The sequence below is a fragment of the Vigna umbellata genome, chromosome 4 (assembly GCF_029865625.1).
Source record: "Vigna umbellata cultivar VRB3 chromosome 4, Vumbellata_1.0, whole genome shotgun sequence".
NCBI lineage: Eukaryota > Viridiplantae > Streptophyta > Magnoliopsida > Fabales > Fabaceae > Vigna > Vigna umbellata.
Genome location: NC_142168.1, coordinates 42,430,475 through 42,445,236, shown reverse-complemented (window position 1 = coordinate 42,445,236; position 14,762 = coordinate 42,430,475). Strand labels below are relative to the sequence as shown.

Sequence of the window (14,762 nt, the reverse complement as noted above, 5' to 3'; positions counted from 1 at the left end):
TTTAATATTATTAAATTATCGATTATTTTAATCTCATATATATATATATATATATATATATATATATATATATAATTAGTAAACTAAATTCAGCTATTTAAAAAAAAGGTAAAATATCGAATACAATATGTAAGTGAAAATAAAGACATTAAAACGACTTTTATTTTGCTATATCCTATGTAAACTTTTTGAATAAACAAAATCAAAAACAGAAAACGTTTCCACCAATACTTTTCACCGTCAAGTATCCACAAATACGACATATATATATATATATATATATATATATATATATATATATATATATATATATATATATATATATATATATATATATATATATCACGCATACTTTTGCAGAAAATGGTCATATTAAATTGAATAAAATTATGATAAATTAATGTAAAATCTCTTTCAAATATTTTCTTTTAATGATGAAGCATAACCATAAATTATTGCGTCGCTCTCTGTAACATCCCAAAATAGAGTAATTACCATAATCATAATTAATTATATTAAGCAAAATAAACAGTGTAGTCTTACAAATTAAACCGAACGAGCGTTAAAAGTCGAACGGCATAATCATACAGAAAATAACGAACGCGATACAAGCGAGAGTTCGGAGACGAACGGTCTTACAAAACGATGACCGAACGTCCACAATTAAACGTAACAAAACTAAATACCGATGCGAGCACTCTAAGGCTCGGCTTTAACTTCCACATCCACCAGGTTAGCGTCTTCCAAATTTTCTTCTTCTAGCACTTCTTCGAGGGACGCATCACCATCTGCTCACATCCACGCAGATGATCATTGCATTGACAAGACGGACGTACATGGACGAACGACAACACAAGGAAACGACACAGGGTAAGCTTAAGTAATATAATTCGTACTTCAACATATTCATTAACATTTCAATTCAAACAAACACATAACTTCTATACACAACATCATTCAAAATATATATATACATATTTATAAATACTAGACCGACCGTCCGGACTGTATGAATCTGTGTAGTTACAAGCGTCCTTGCACCCGAGTGGTGTAGTAACTGGGATACACCAAACAGCTGCCACTCGAGGTCAGTCCGTTCTTACGTCGCCCATGTTAACTTATGGACTAAGGACCTCCTGCCGTTCCCACGCATGACATACTTCCTCTACATGAAGATAGTATTCACGGAACATCAGGATGGACAGCGAGTCTTAACTCATCCACAGTCATACTTTACCAAATTTAATATTCAATATATAAATCAGAGTCGTTCCTCCTTGGATCGCTCGTCCAAAATTCACAACTATAGTTCACCTCATACAATGTTCATCATTTATAATCTTTCACTTTTATTTTCATTTTTGTCTTTCTGTCAAAGTACATAAAATCACGACCTCTTTATAACGAGAACGAATGTGAGGAACGAGACTGAAGGACTTGCCCCGTTCCAAAATAAAGTAATACCGGCTTCAAGATAAATGGGCGACCTATTTTACAAGATGGCTCGACACGGTCGGTCGACCCGGTTGGACGACCTACATCAAGAAGGGTGCTCGACACAGATGAATGATCTGTATTAACAAAGGTACTCGACACTGTCGGTCGACACAGATGGATGATCTGTATTAACAAAGGTATTCGACACTGTCGGTCGACACAAATGGATGATTTGTATTAACAAAGGTACTCGACACTGTCGGTCGACACAGATGGATGATCTGTATTAACAAAGGTATTCGACACTGTCGGTCGACACAGATGGATGATCTGTATTAACAATGGTATTCGACACTGTCGGTCGACACAGATGGGTGATCTGTATTAACAAAGGTATTCGACACTGTCGGTCGACACAGATGGATGATTTGTATTTTCAAGGGTGCTCGACATGATCGGTCGACACAGATGGTAGACACAGATGGATGACCTGAGGTTGGGTTTGTGGAATATCAAGGTTGGTCAACTTGTCGGAAGGACCAGTTGGTAGAGTTTACATACAAGAATTCCAATGCTAGTAAACAACTGAGCACGGTAGAGAACACTATTTTTCATCAAGGGATTTTTCAAGAAAGGAGTAAGAGTGCTTGGTGTAAGACCGAGCACTACTAAATACGATGGTCATGTATAAGATCGACGCTGCTCATTATGAGTTCTAAGTAGAAGACCGACATAGCTCATCCTCGACCAGAATTCTTTCCAAATGAAAGTATTCCAATTCAAAGAAGTTTACTAGAACACCAAACGGTCAAGAACCGTTTAATGTCGGACATACGTTATCATAGGGAAGTTTATATTCAAGTTTCACTTACATTCACTCATTTTTAAGCATGTATATTTCATATTTTTAAATACTCATATCATAGTACATTTCATATTCACACGCATCAACCATAACATACATTGCAACCAACATACTTCATATTCATTCAGTACAGCAACGTTCGATCGTGCATACTCAACCAGCATACATCTCATACATTCAGTTCATATCATGTTTACATACAACATACAAGTATAAATTAAATTACTAAGCTTCCCTTACCTGGTTAGCAGTGTACTCCCAAAAGCAAGATTTTTGGTTCGACCTCTAACAGCGTTCTACACCCAGGTTCACTCAACAACTTCCACTTAGTCTAAAACACCAAAAATCAGAAAAACTCAGACCTAGAATCCATGCATGCAACCAAAACTAGGGTTCGCATGAAACCAGAAAAAGATAAACGGTTGACTACGAGAACTTACCGATTCCGATCCACAATCTGTTCGGTCCAAAAGAAAGATCACAGCTGGATGAACGTTCCTACGGCTCTGAAACGTGATCGGAGAGGGAACCGGTGAGTTACCGAAGAGAGAAGTTTAGATGTTTTAGAGAGAAGTTGGAGGAGATGAAGAGTTGAGGTTCTGAGGGAGGAGATGAGAGGTTCAGGTGAGAGGAAGAGTTTTTCGAAACTCAAGTTTTGTTCAGTCCATGTTCGAACGGACGAACGTCTCTCCATCCGACACCTGCACACTCACTCTGATTTCAGAACCTTCCAACGTGACAAGTGGCGCTCGTGCATGCAGCGTTGGGTGCGTTTTTAATGCACTGAACGTGTGACGAGACGCTTTCATGGAAGCTGACAGGTGACTCAGCAGTGTAATAATTACAGATTTGACGTGTTAATTATGTTTAAAATTTCGAGATCTCACATTCCACCTATCTACAAAAATTTTCGACCTAGAAAATTTAAAGACTCACCTGAAAATAGACTAGGGTACAAGTCCTTCATGGCGCTCTTAACCTCCCACGTTGAATCACCAGTCTTAGCGTCCCACACCATCTTCACCAAACGAACTTCCTTGCCTTTGTGGTACTTGGTGCGGCTATCTTCCATTCGGACTGGATGTAATTCTAACGTTCGGTCTGGACGTAGTTGAATGTCTTCCAACTCCAGTACATGGGATGGATTCGCTATATACTTCCGAAGTTGAGAGACGTGGAAAACGGGGTGAAGGTTGGATAGCTGGGGCGGCAATGCAAGCTCGTACGCTACTGGTCCGATCTTTCTCAGGATCTGGTATGGCCCAATGAATTTGGGAGACAGCTTCTTTGGACGAACGGCTCGTCCTACACCAGTGACTAGATTGAGTCGAAGGAACACATGATCTCCTGCAGCGAACTCCAACGGTCTTCTCCTCTTATCAGCGTACGACTTCTGCCTGCTCAAAGATGTCTTCAACCTCTCCTGGATTTGCTTGACTTTCTCGGTCGTTTGCTGGATAAGTTCAGGTCCAGTCAGCACGTTCTCTCCTTCCTTGAACCAACAAAGTGGTGTTCGGCATTTCCTCCCATAGAGTGCTTCAAACGGTGCCATTCCAATGCTCGCCTAGAAACTGTTGTTATACGTGAACTCTACGAGCGGCAGAACCTCATCCCATGCGCCCAAGTGATCTAGGACGCACGTCCTCAGCAAATCTTCTAGCGTCTGGATGGTCCGTTCAGACTGACCGTCCGTCTGAGGGTGATATGCCGAACTCATTTGCAACTTACTACCGAGCTCGCTTTGAAGTGACTGCCAAAACCGTGAAGTGAACCTTGTGTCTCGATCGGAAATGATGCTCGACTGTACTCCATGTAGGCGAACGATCTCTTGGATATACAACTTGGCTAGGTTGGTCATCGACATCTTCAAGTTAACTGCTAGGAAGTGTGCGCTCTTCGTTAATCTGTCCACGATTACCCAAATTGAGTCATGATTCCTGACCGTGCGTGGTAGATGGGTCACGAAATCCATGGAGATGCTGTCCCACTTCCATTCAGGAATCTCCAGTTGTTGAAGTAAGCCGCCTGGTCGTTGGTGTTCAGCCTTTGCACGTTGACAAGTCAAGCAAGACGCTACAAACCGAGCGCCATCACTCTTCATTCCAGGCCACCAGAATGATTTCCGGAGGTCTTGATACATCTTAGTCATGCCAGGGTGCATGCTAAGACGGCTGTGATGACCTTCCTCCAGAATAATTCTCTTCAGCTCGCCATCATTCGGAACGCACGTTCTACCCATGTAACGCAACATGCCGTCCGTTCCCGTATTGAACCATTTAGCTCGATCCGTACCGAGCGCGCTTAAGATCTTCACCAGCTCTTCATCCTCGCGTTGCTTCATCCTAATCCGATCAAACACATCGCTAGATATTCTAAGGTTACAGCACTTGATGCTGCTCGGTTCTAACTCAAACTGTAACCTTAGATCTCTGAAGCTCTCCACTAAGCTCCGCTCGCGCACCATCATGGACGACACATGCACCACCTTCCTGCTTAAAGCGTCCGCTACCACGTTCGCCTTCCCTGGATGATAAAGTAGCTCGAAGTCGTAGTCCTTCAAGAACTCGAGCCACCTCCTCTGCCTCATATTCAACTCCTTCTGATCAAAGAGGTACTTGAGACTCTTGTGATCACTGAAGACTTGGAACGTGGATCCATACAAGAAATGTCTCCAAATCTTCAGCGCAAAAACGATCGCTGCCAACTCCAGGTCGTGCGTTGGGTAATTCCTCTCGTGAGTCCTCAACTGACGAGACGCATAAGCTACCGCTCGCTTCTCTTGCATCAAAACACATCCCAGACCTTGGTGAGAAGCGTCGTAGTACACCTCAAACGGTTTAGAAGTGTCCGGAATAACCAACACTAGAGCGCTCGTCAATTTCACCTTCAACTCTTGGAAACTGGCCTCACAACGATCGGTCCAAGCGAACGGCTGATCTTTTCGGGTCAACTGAGTTAGCGGCGCCACTATTCTAGCAAAGCCTTCAATGAAACGTCTATAGTAGCCCGCCAGTCCAACAAAAATACGCACCTCAGTGACCGAACGCGGACTCTCCCATTCTAGTACCGCTCGTACTTTCGCTGGATCTACCGAGATGCCTCCAGCCGACACCACATGACCCAAAAACTGAATCTCCCTCATCCAGAATTCGCACTTAGACAATTTGGCATATAACTCCTTCTCCCGCAACACTCCAAGTACAAGTCTAAGATGTTCCTCATGCTCGTCTTCGGTCTTGGAATAGATGAGAATATCATCTATGAAGACGACCACAAACTTATCCAAATAGGGCCTGAATATGCGGTTCATATACTCCATGAACACTGCTGGGGCGTTCGTCACTCCAAAAGGCATCACCACATATTCGTAATGCCCATAACGAGACCTGAATGCTGTCTTCTGGATGTCGTCTTCCTTAACTCTGATTTGATGATATCCGGATCTCAAATCAATTTTCGAGAGCCCCATGTAATTGATCCAGCAAGTCATCAATCCTAGGCAATGGGTACTTGTTCTTGATGGTCAGCTTATTTAGTTGTCTGTAGTCTATACATAACCGAGAGCTGCCATCCTTCTTCTTCTTCACCAGGAAAAATTAATTCTTTCGCTCCACAATCAATAAGAATGCGATTGGCAGCCAACCAATCCATTCCTAAGATCACCTCCAAACCTTGAAGAGGTAAGCAGATGAGGCTAACCTTAAACTTACGTCCCTCCACTTCTATAGGACACTTGACGCACATAGTGGACGTCCTAACCTCACCAGCTGCTGGGGTAGACACCACCAGATCACACTGCAACTCGCTCACTTCTAATCCCAGTTTTTCAACACACGCCTTCGAGATGAAGGAGTGCGTCGCCCCCGAATCAAACAAAGCACAGCACGTTCTACCATACAGCATGCATTCACCAATTATAAGGTTACCTGAGCTCGCTGCCTCAGCGCTCATTATAGCATACACTCGCCCACTTGCTTGGGCTCGTCCTCCTCTCGCCTGATTTCTTCCAGCATTGGGTGGCCTCATCACCGCACGCCCACTCATATTGCACTCACGATCTGAGTGTCCGTTTCTTCCACAATGATTACAGTGCTTTACTCCCACCAACTGAGGACATGAAGACCTATAATGTGGCCCTCCACACCGGTAGCAAACTACACTTCCCTGTCCAGACTGTCCGACAGGAACCACTGCTTGCGATCCGCTTGCATGAGAAGGCGGGTTTGGACGAGCGTAAGGAGGTCTCCTCTGAACAGCTCCTCCTCTGCACACGATCGGTCCTCTACTCACTTGTTGCGACCTCTTCTGCCGTTCCGCTTCTGCCATGTTCCTCTCCAAGACTTTGGCTCTCTCAACCATAGCAGGGAACGTTCGGATACACAAACTGGAGATCAGTACTTTCAAGTCGCTCCGCAATCCGTTTTCAAACTTTCTACACTGCCACACTTCACTCGTGGCCATGGTATTGAATCTGACGAGGTGCTTGAACCTATTGGTATACTCTGAAACAGACATACTCCCCTGAACTAGTTGCAGAAATTCAACTTCCTTTGCAAACCGAACGCTGTCCGGAAAGTATTCTTCATAAAATTTAGTCCTAAACACTTCCCAAGTGATCGGCTGTCGCGCGTCCGCTAGAATGGCTCTCGTGCTCGTCCACCAATGACTTGCTTCTCCCGTCAACAAATACTCTGCGTACGCTAATCTATTCTCATCTGGACATCTCTTGGCATTGAAGATCTTCTCTATATCCCTTAACCACTGATCTGCTTCATCTGGGAGACCTTTCCCACTAAACTTAGCCGGATGGTGTTGGAGAAAACTCTCCAAGCTCCATTCAGCAGCAGGCGGGGCAGTGTTGGAAGAAGACGCTCCCGCAGTGTGCCTGGTTGCTGCTAGAATCTCCATCAGCTGCCTTTGGGTTGTTTCCGAACTGGTTCGCGAGGCTTCCAAACTTTGCATGGCACTCTGATTTTGCTGCATCAGGGTGGCATTTTGTTCCATTAGGGTCGTGTTCTGTTGCTGTAACCGATCGATCACCGTCTCCAACAACCTAGCGTTGTTAGATGCATCTGGTTCAGTAGGTTGAGGTGGAGGAGGGAGTCTAGGCGCCATTCGTTCTCTGGTTACAGAGGAAAACGAACGTTAGCAATGTGCAAAGAGTTAAAAACAATAACTCATTAAACACAATAAGCACACAGCAAAAGCACAATGCACTCATAACCTACAGCGTCCTTTAAGAGAACAAAACTGCTCTGATACCACTAATGTAACATCCCAAAATATAGTAATTACCATAATCAGAATTAATTACATTAAGCAAAATAAACAGTGCAGTCTTACAAATTAAACCGAACGAGCGTTAAAAGTCGAACGGCATAATCATACAGAAAATAACGAACGCGATACAAGCGAGAGTTCGGAGACGAACGGTCTTACAAAACGATGACCGAACGTCCACAATTAAACGTAACAAAACTAAATACCGATGCGAGCGCTCTAAGGCTCGACTTTAACTTCCACATCCACCAGGTTAGCGTCTTCCAAATTTTCTTCTTCTAGCACTTCTTCGAGGGACGCATCACCATCTGCTCACATCCACGCGGATGATCATTGCATTGACAAGACGGACGTACATGGACGAACGACAACACAAGGAAACGACACAGGGTAAGCTTAAGTAATATAATTCGTACTTCAACATATTCATTAACATTTCAATTCAAACAAACACATAACTTCTATACACAACATCATTCAAAATATATATATACATATTTATAAATACTAGACCGACCGTTCGGACTGTATGAATCTGTGTAGTTACAAGCGTCCTTGCACCCGAGTGGTGTAGTAACTGGGATACACCAAACAGCTGCCACTCGAGGTCATCCGTTCTTACGTCGCCCATGTTAACTTATGGACTTAAGGACCTCCTGCCGTTCCCACGCATGACATACTTCCTCTACATGAAGATAGTATTCACGGAACATCAGGATGGACAGCGAGTCTTAACTCATCCACAGTCATACTTTACCAAATTTAATATTCAATACATAAATCAGAGTCGTTCCTCCTTGGATCGCTCGTCCAAAATTCACAACTATAGTTCACCTCATACAATGTTCATCATTTATAATCTTTCACTTTTATTTTCATTTTTGTCTTTCTGTCAAAGTACATAAAATCACGACCTCTTTATAACGAGAACGAATGTGAGGAACGAGACTGAAGGACTTGCCCCGTTCCAAAATAAAGTAATACCGGCTTCAAGATAAATGGGCGACCTATTTTACAAGATGGCTCGACACGGTCAGTCGACCCGGTTGGACGACCTACATCAAGAAGGGTGCTCGACACAGATGAATGATCTGTATTAACAAAGGTACTCGACACTGTCGGTCGACACAGATGGATGATCTGTATTAACAAAGGTATTCGACACTGTCGGTCGACACAGATGGATTATCTGTATTAACAAAGGTACTCGACACTGTCGGTCGACACAGATGGATGATCTGTATTAACAAAGGTATTCGACACTGTCGGTCGACACAGATGGATGATCTGTATTAACAATGGTATTCGACACTGTCGGTCGACACAGATGGGTGATCTGTATTAACAAAGGTATTCGACACTATCGGTCGACACAGATGGATGATTTGTATTTTCAAGGGTGCTCGACATGATCGGTCGACACAGATGGTAGACACAGATGGATGACCTGAGGTTGGGTTTGTGGAATATCAAGGTTGGTCAACTTGTCGGAAGGACCAGGTAGTAGAGTTTACATACAAGAATTCCAATGCTAGTAAACAACTGAGCACGGTAGAGAACACTATTTTTCATCAAGGGATTTTTCAAGAAAGGAGTAAGAGTGCTTGGTGTAAGACCGAGCACTACTAAATACGATGGTCATGTATAAGATCGACGCTGCTCATTATGAGTTCTAAGTAGAAGACCGACATAGCTCATCCTCGACCAGAATTCTTTCCAAATGAAAGTATTCCAATTCAAAGAAGTTTACTAGAACACCAAACGGTCAAGAACCGTTTAATGTCGGACGTACGTTATCATAGGGAAGTTTATATTCAAGTTTCACTTACATTCACTCATTTCTAAGCATGTATATTTCATATTTTTAAATACTCATATCATAGTACATTTCATATTCACACGCATCAACCATAACATACATTGCAACCAACATACTTCATATTCATTCAGTACAGCAACGTTCGATCGTGCATACTCAACCAGCATACATCTCATACATTCAGTTCATATCATGTTTACATACAACATACAAGTATAAATTAAATTACTAAGCTTCCCTTACCTGGTTAGCAGTGTACTCCCAAAAGCAAGATTTTTGGTTCGACCTCTAACAGCGTTCTACACCCAGGTTCACTCAACAACTTCCACTTAGTCTAAAACACCAAAAATCAGAAAAACTCAGACCTAGAATCCATGCATGCAACCAAAACTAGGGTTCGCATGAAACCAGAAAAAGATAAACGGTTGACTACGAGAACTTACCGATTCCGATCCACAATCTGTTCGGTCCAAAAGAAAGATCACAGCTGGACGAACGTTCCTACGGCTCTGAAACGTGATCGGAGAGGGAACCGGTGAGTTATCGAAGAGAGAAGTTGGAGGAGATGAAGAGTTGAGGTTCTGAGGGAGGAGATGAGAGGTTCAGGTGAGAGGAAGAGTTTTTCGAAACTCAAGTTTTGTTCAGTCCACGTTCGAACGGACGAACGTCTCTCCATCCGACACCTGCACACTCACTCTGATTTCAGAACCTTCCAACGTGACAAGTGGCGCTCGTGCATGCAGCGTTGGGTGCGTTTTTAATGCACTGAACGTGTGACGAGACGCTTTCATGGAAGCTGACAGGTGACTCAGCAGTGTAATAATTACAGATTTAACATGTTAATTATGTTTAAAATTTCGAGATCTCACACTCTCTAATTCACTGTTCCAATTCCTGCGTATAGATTCGGTTCACAGGAACTGTTGTAATAATTAATGTAAAAACTAACGAACTGCGTGCATGTCATATATATATATATACATATATATCAGCTTCAGGTCCCATGTAACTGTGTTTTGTTGTACCATATTCAAAGTGGTCTCTTACTTTTCCTTTCGCAAATCAAAACAAATCGCACACCACAAGTCACCAAATCACACACTCTTTGCTTTGCTTTAGGCCAAAGTTGAGCACAAAGGAATATGAGATGCTCAGAATAAAGGAGTGTTGATTAGAAAAAAATAAAATGAATGAGAATTTGGCAAAGCATCATGTGATGGATGCTCGTTCATAAAAAGAACTAACTATATTCATAACTTTTCCTCTCATTTCAGGCATAACTCTCATGATTCTCACCATTCTCAAAATAAAATATGAGCACAATCCCACCGTACCCTTTTCAAATATATATTAAGGCTACAGCTCAAAGTTCTAAAATAGGGGAGAAAATGCGGTTTAAGATTGACCCACCTGCTGGTTTCTGCAGCTATGGCAACTCGCAGAATGAAGAGTGATTTGGGTTTTGGTGCTGAGATAGCCAGTTGTGATGACAGAAAACTGGTTTTTTTGATCTGGGTGTGTAGTTTTCAATCATTATCATCTTTGAAGTTGTTAAAGTTTGAATCTTTTTGTACTCGAGGGGCTGAGCAATGGAACCTCCAACAGGATTTTGGGCTTCAATATGGAACTTGGTTTGCTTTCTTCCTTTCTTCATCGGTCTTTGGCTTCTTGGCAACATCAAAGGTGGAATGCCCATGATTATTTTTCCATTTTTCTGAGTTCGTTCAGCTGTTTTATATATATATATATGTATGTATGTATGCTTTGATTGAGAAATACTAGTTGAACTTAAAAGAGATGGAATTTCTTGGTAACTGCCTATGCAAACTTTCTTTTGTTACAAGTTATTTTAGATAATTATTCATTTTAATGTGATGGTTTTTTCCTTTGACAATGGACATTTGAAGATTTGTACGTAATATAGCATGTGTTCCATTTTATTACATATTTGTAGGAGATTTACTCATTTTATTTAGCTGGCGACAAATACAGATTGAATGATGTTTCCATGATTGTGTGATATTAACAAGAGAAAACAATTAAATTCCATGTTGATGATCAATCTTTTAGTTTTGTTCATTAAGCACAACAAATTTTATGTTACTGGAAATTAAAGAAAAAAATAAAAGTAAACTATTTAAACTACATGACAAATAAGTATGTGGTATTCCAAAGTTTCAACCATGACAAAGAATTTAGCAGTTTATTTTTCCCTCTAAAGAATATATACAATAGTTGTTTTGTTCTCTCCCTCCCTTTTCTTACACAATCTATCTGTTGTTCTAAGTTTCCGCTTCAGGATTATGATTTATCAAGCTCACTCATTTTTCAATCTGTACTATGATTTCAGGTGTCATTTTGTGCCCACTGATATGCTTAATAATGACAATTGGCAACTCAACTATCATATGTGGTCTTTGGCCGATACATTGTATTTGGACATATTACTGTGTAGTTAGGTGCTTACCCTGGCTCCAGTCTCTCAAATTTGATTTTCTCATTGTTTTAGATTTCTTATTGTTTCTTGTATTGATTTCCTTAACTCACAGATCAGAAAAATTAGGACCTGCACTGAAGTTTGTTGCATGCACATGTCTACTACCCATGGTGTTGATTTTATGGCCATTGGTTGGCATTGTTGGAAGTGTTATAGGTGGAGCAGCCTATGGATTCTTTGCACCAATATTTGCTACTTTTGAAGCTGTAGAGGGAGGAAAAGAGTACAAACTTTTCCATTGTTTCATTGTATGTTTCATTTTTTAGGTTATTAAAATCCTCGTTAATTTTGTCCTTCTGTTGTCACTCAATACAGAATTTCATATTGCATCTTCAGGATGGAACATGGACCACTATAACAAAGACCTTTGATATTGTCAAAGATGTGAAAAATGAATGCTATGATACTTATTTATCTGTTATGGATGACCTCTTGCAACCAAAGGATCCAGATGGAAACTATTATGACATCAGGTTTTGTCATTACATTCTGAGTTTGGTTTTTGTTGTACCATTATGTCTCTAATGAAACATACCTTGGAATTTGTTGTAAATGCATCCAAATCTTTGGTTTTAGGTAACAGGGGTTTTTATTATACTGTGCATACCTATAGTATGTTGTAAATGATGCAAAGGTCTTCTAGATTGACAAAAAATGTTTTGATGCAGGCTGCAATATCTTCCTGGAGCTATTGTGGCTATGGTTCTTGGGGTCATAGTTGACACACCAGTTATATCTACAATTTCTGTATGTAAAGGCCCTTACATGCTTTTTAAAGGGTGGAACCGTCTTTTACATGATCTTATAGGTCGTGAAGGCCCTTTCTTGGAGACAATATGTGTGCCTTTTGCAGGCCTTGCCATTATTTTGTGGCCACTGGCTGTTGCTGGGGCGGTTCTGGCATCTGTGTTAGCTAGTTTCTTTCTGGGTGCCTATGCAGGTCTTATCACTTATCAGGTCAATCTTCATACAAGTTTTAAGTATATCTATTGAGATTACAAGTTTTAAGCATGATATGTTATGCTTATCTTAGCCTTAATCAAGCTGCATATATTAAAATTTCAACTCGAGATCACTAACTAAACTTGAAATAATCCACACCCAGTAGAGTTAATTTTGTAACAGAGTTAGATTTAAGTCTATAGTCTAAAATGGTATTAATTAAAGCTTATGTTAAATTAATCCAATAAGTATTTGTTTCTTTCTAATGTTTGCAGGAGTCTTCTTTTTTGTTTGGCCTAAGGTACATTGTTGCAGCTGTGTCCCTTTATGATGAATACAGCAATGATATTCTTGACATGAAAGATGGATCCTTCTTCCCAAGGTCTCTTTCTGCTATGCTTTCTATTTCGTGTTGATGATGTGAGTTGTAGTTAATGCAGTTGATTGTTTGATAGGCCACAATATCGAAAAAAGACTGAATTGAAACCATCATCAAGGACACTTCTCCATTCAAATTCCCTCACAAAAACAAACTCCTTAACAAAGACACTCTCTCGTGCAATATCACTGAAAAATATACCCGAGTTCAAACCATTTGAGGTATTCTTTGCTACCGAGTTCTCAAATATCAACTTTTGTATTCATGTTATGCATCTGTACTAAATAAACATTCTGCATGAGTTGTGTAGCTGTTGGATGGCTTGTTCAAAGAATGCCATCAACTTGGAGAATCACTGATTTCTGAAGGGCTAATAACACATGAAGACATACAAGAAGCAAAGTTTGGCAAAAGGGGTAGAGTCATTAGAATTGGTTTGCCAGCTTATTGCCTTCTCCAAGCTCTTTTTCGTTCTGTAAAAGAGAACTCCTCTGGTATATTGATAAGTAAGGGATCATTGTTGCACTACTAGTAATCATTTGTGTGCGTGCTTGTTTAATTTTCATCTACTGTTTGTATAAAGTAAGCATTTTCAAGAAATAATTAGGCTTACACTTTCTCCATGCAGGTGAGGATACTGAACTAACTACATCAAACAAACCGAAGGAACAGTTTTTTGAATGGTTCCTTAATCCCCTTTTGGTCATTAAAGAACAAATCAAAGCTGAAAATCTTAGTGTGTTAGAAGAGGACTACTTTGGCAAATTAGTCCTCTTCAATGGTGATCCCACCAGGGTAGAAAAATCATTTATTGGCCGCAGAGTCCCAGAATCTGATCGCAAACGTGCTGAACTTCATGCATTGGCAAGAAGGTACATATCAAACCAAATCAATTTGGTTGTTTTGTTATAACTATTGCACTAATTTTCCACTAAGGATTTCTCCCCTCATTTTTTTTTTCATTTATCTTTCGCAAAGACTTCAAGGGATCACTAAATTCATCACAAGGTTCCCTACCTACAAGAGGCGTTTTGATGTTATCTTAAACACACTATCTGATGAGCTTGCTGAGAAGCATGGTGCTTCCAAAATAATCAGATCAAAAAGTGCTTTTCCTCGGATAATAAGTTTGAGATCCTTCAATTGCCAAACATCTAAATCAAATGATTCTGAACAGGAGTCTGAACATACAAGAGATTTGGAGACTTCATTATAGCAACATCGTGTTATATTGTAACATACTTTTATAGCCTGCAAAGCAGATGTAAATCATTACTTTTTTCTTTTGTTTTAGTGTCAGTGATAGTTGTCGACCCTTTTGTGTTCATTTGTTTGTTCTACACCTCATACCCGTGCTCATTCATAGATATGACAGAAAAATGTAGCAACAATATGTGTGTATATGGCATTACTCAAGAAAAGTGCAATTCCCTTTTCACTATTAGATCAATTAGTCTATTTAGAAAGGTAATACGTGAAGTGAACATAGAAAAACAACACAAGTAGCACCTTAACACAATGCTGAATATGCCAATAAACTACC

General features: G+C 40.6%; 3 protein-coding genes across 4 annotated transcripts; 1 reads left to right on the top strand and 2 right to left on the bottom strand.

Moving 5' to 3' along the window:
• Positions 1–699: 699 nt before the first annotated feature.
• Positions 700–3,854, bottom strand: LOC148200255 (uncharacterized). Its single transcript, XM_088112878.1, has 2 exons — positions 3,239–3,854; positions 700–788 (listed from the first exon to the last, which is right to left on the bottom strand). The coding sequence occupies exons 1-2, from the start codon at positions 3,852–3,854 to the stop codon at positions 700–702; spliced, it is 705 nt and encodes a 234-aa protein (XP_087969004.1).
• Positions 3,855–5,830: 1,976 nt separating this feature from the next.
• On the bottom strand, positions 5,831–7,417 carry LOC148200254 (uncharacterized). Its single transcript, XM_088112877.1, has one exon. It carries the CDS (start codon positions 7,415–7,417, stop codon positions 5,831–5,833), a length of 1,587 nt encoding a protein of 528 aa, XP_087969003.1.
• A 3,111-nt stretch (positions 7,418–10,528) lies between these two features.
• Positions 10,529–14,660, top strand: LOC124833288 (putative membrane protein At3g27390). 2 transcript variants are annotated; one of them, XM_088111612.1, is made up of 11 exons: positions 10,533–10,916; positions 11,007–11,084; positions 11,752–11,860; positions 11,951–12,146; positions 12,235–12,371; positions 12,567–12,855; positions 13,116–13,222; positions 13,296–13,440; positions 13,530–13,725; positions 13,848–14,091; positions 14,198–14,660. In XM_088111612.1, the coding sequence occupies exons 3-11, from the start codon at positions 11,784–11,786 to the stop codon at positions 14,433–14,435; spliced, it is 1,629 nt and encodes a 542-aa protein (XP_087967738.1). In that variant the 5' UTR covers positions 10,533–10,916; positions 11,007–11,084; positions 11,752–11,783; the 3' UTR covers positions 14,436–14,660. The 2 variants fall into 2 exon arrangements, with proteins under 2 accessions (XP_047163689.1, XP_087967738.1); XM_047307733.2 differs by having other exon boundaries at positions 10,529–11,084.
• Positions 14,661–14,762: the final 102 nt, after the last annotated feature.

Bases quoted from the DNA above. Each gene is read 5' to 3' on its own strand.
- LOC148200255 (XM_088112878.1), bottom strand. From the start codon at position 3,854: ATGGCACCGTTTGAAGCACTCTATGGGAGGAAATGCCGAACACCACTT. The intron at 789-3,238 runs GTGAGTCTTTAA...GGATGTGAGCAG, and splicing joins GTACCCTAGTCTATTTTCAG to ATGGTGATGCGTCCCTCGAA.
- LOC124833288 (XM_047307733.2), top strand. From the start codon at position 10,991: ATGGAACCTCCAACAGGATTTTGGGCTTCAATATGGAACTTGGTTTGC. The intron at 12,856-13,115 runs GTCAATCTTCAT...TAATGTTTGCAG, and splicing joins CAGGTCTTATCACTTATCAG to GAGTCTTCTTTTTTGTTTGG. The intron at 13,726-13,847 runs GTAAGGGATCAT...TTCTCCATGCAG, and splicing joins CTCCTCTGGTATATTGATAA to GTGAGGATACTGAACTAACT.
- LOC148200254 (XM_088112877.1), bottom strand. From the start codon at position 7,417: ATGGCGCCTAGACTCCCTCCTCCACCTCAACCTACTGAACCAGATGCA.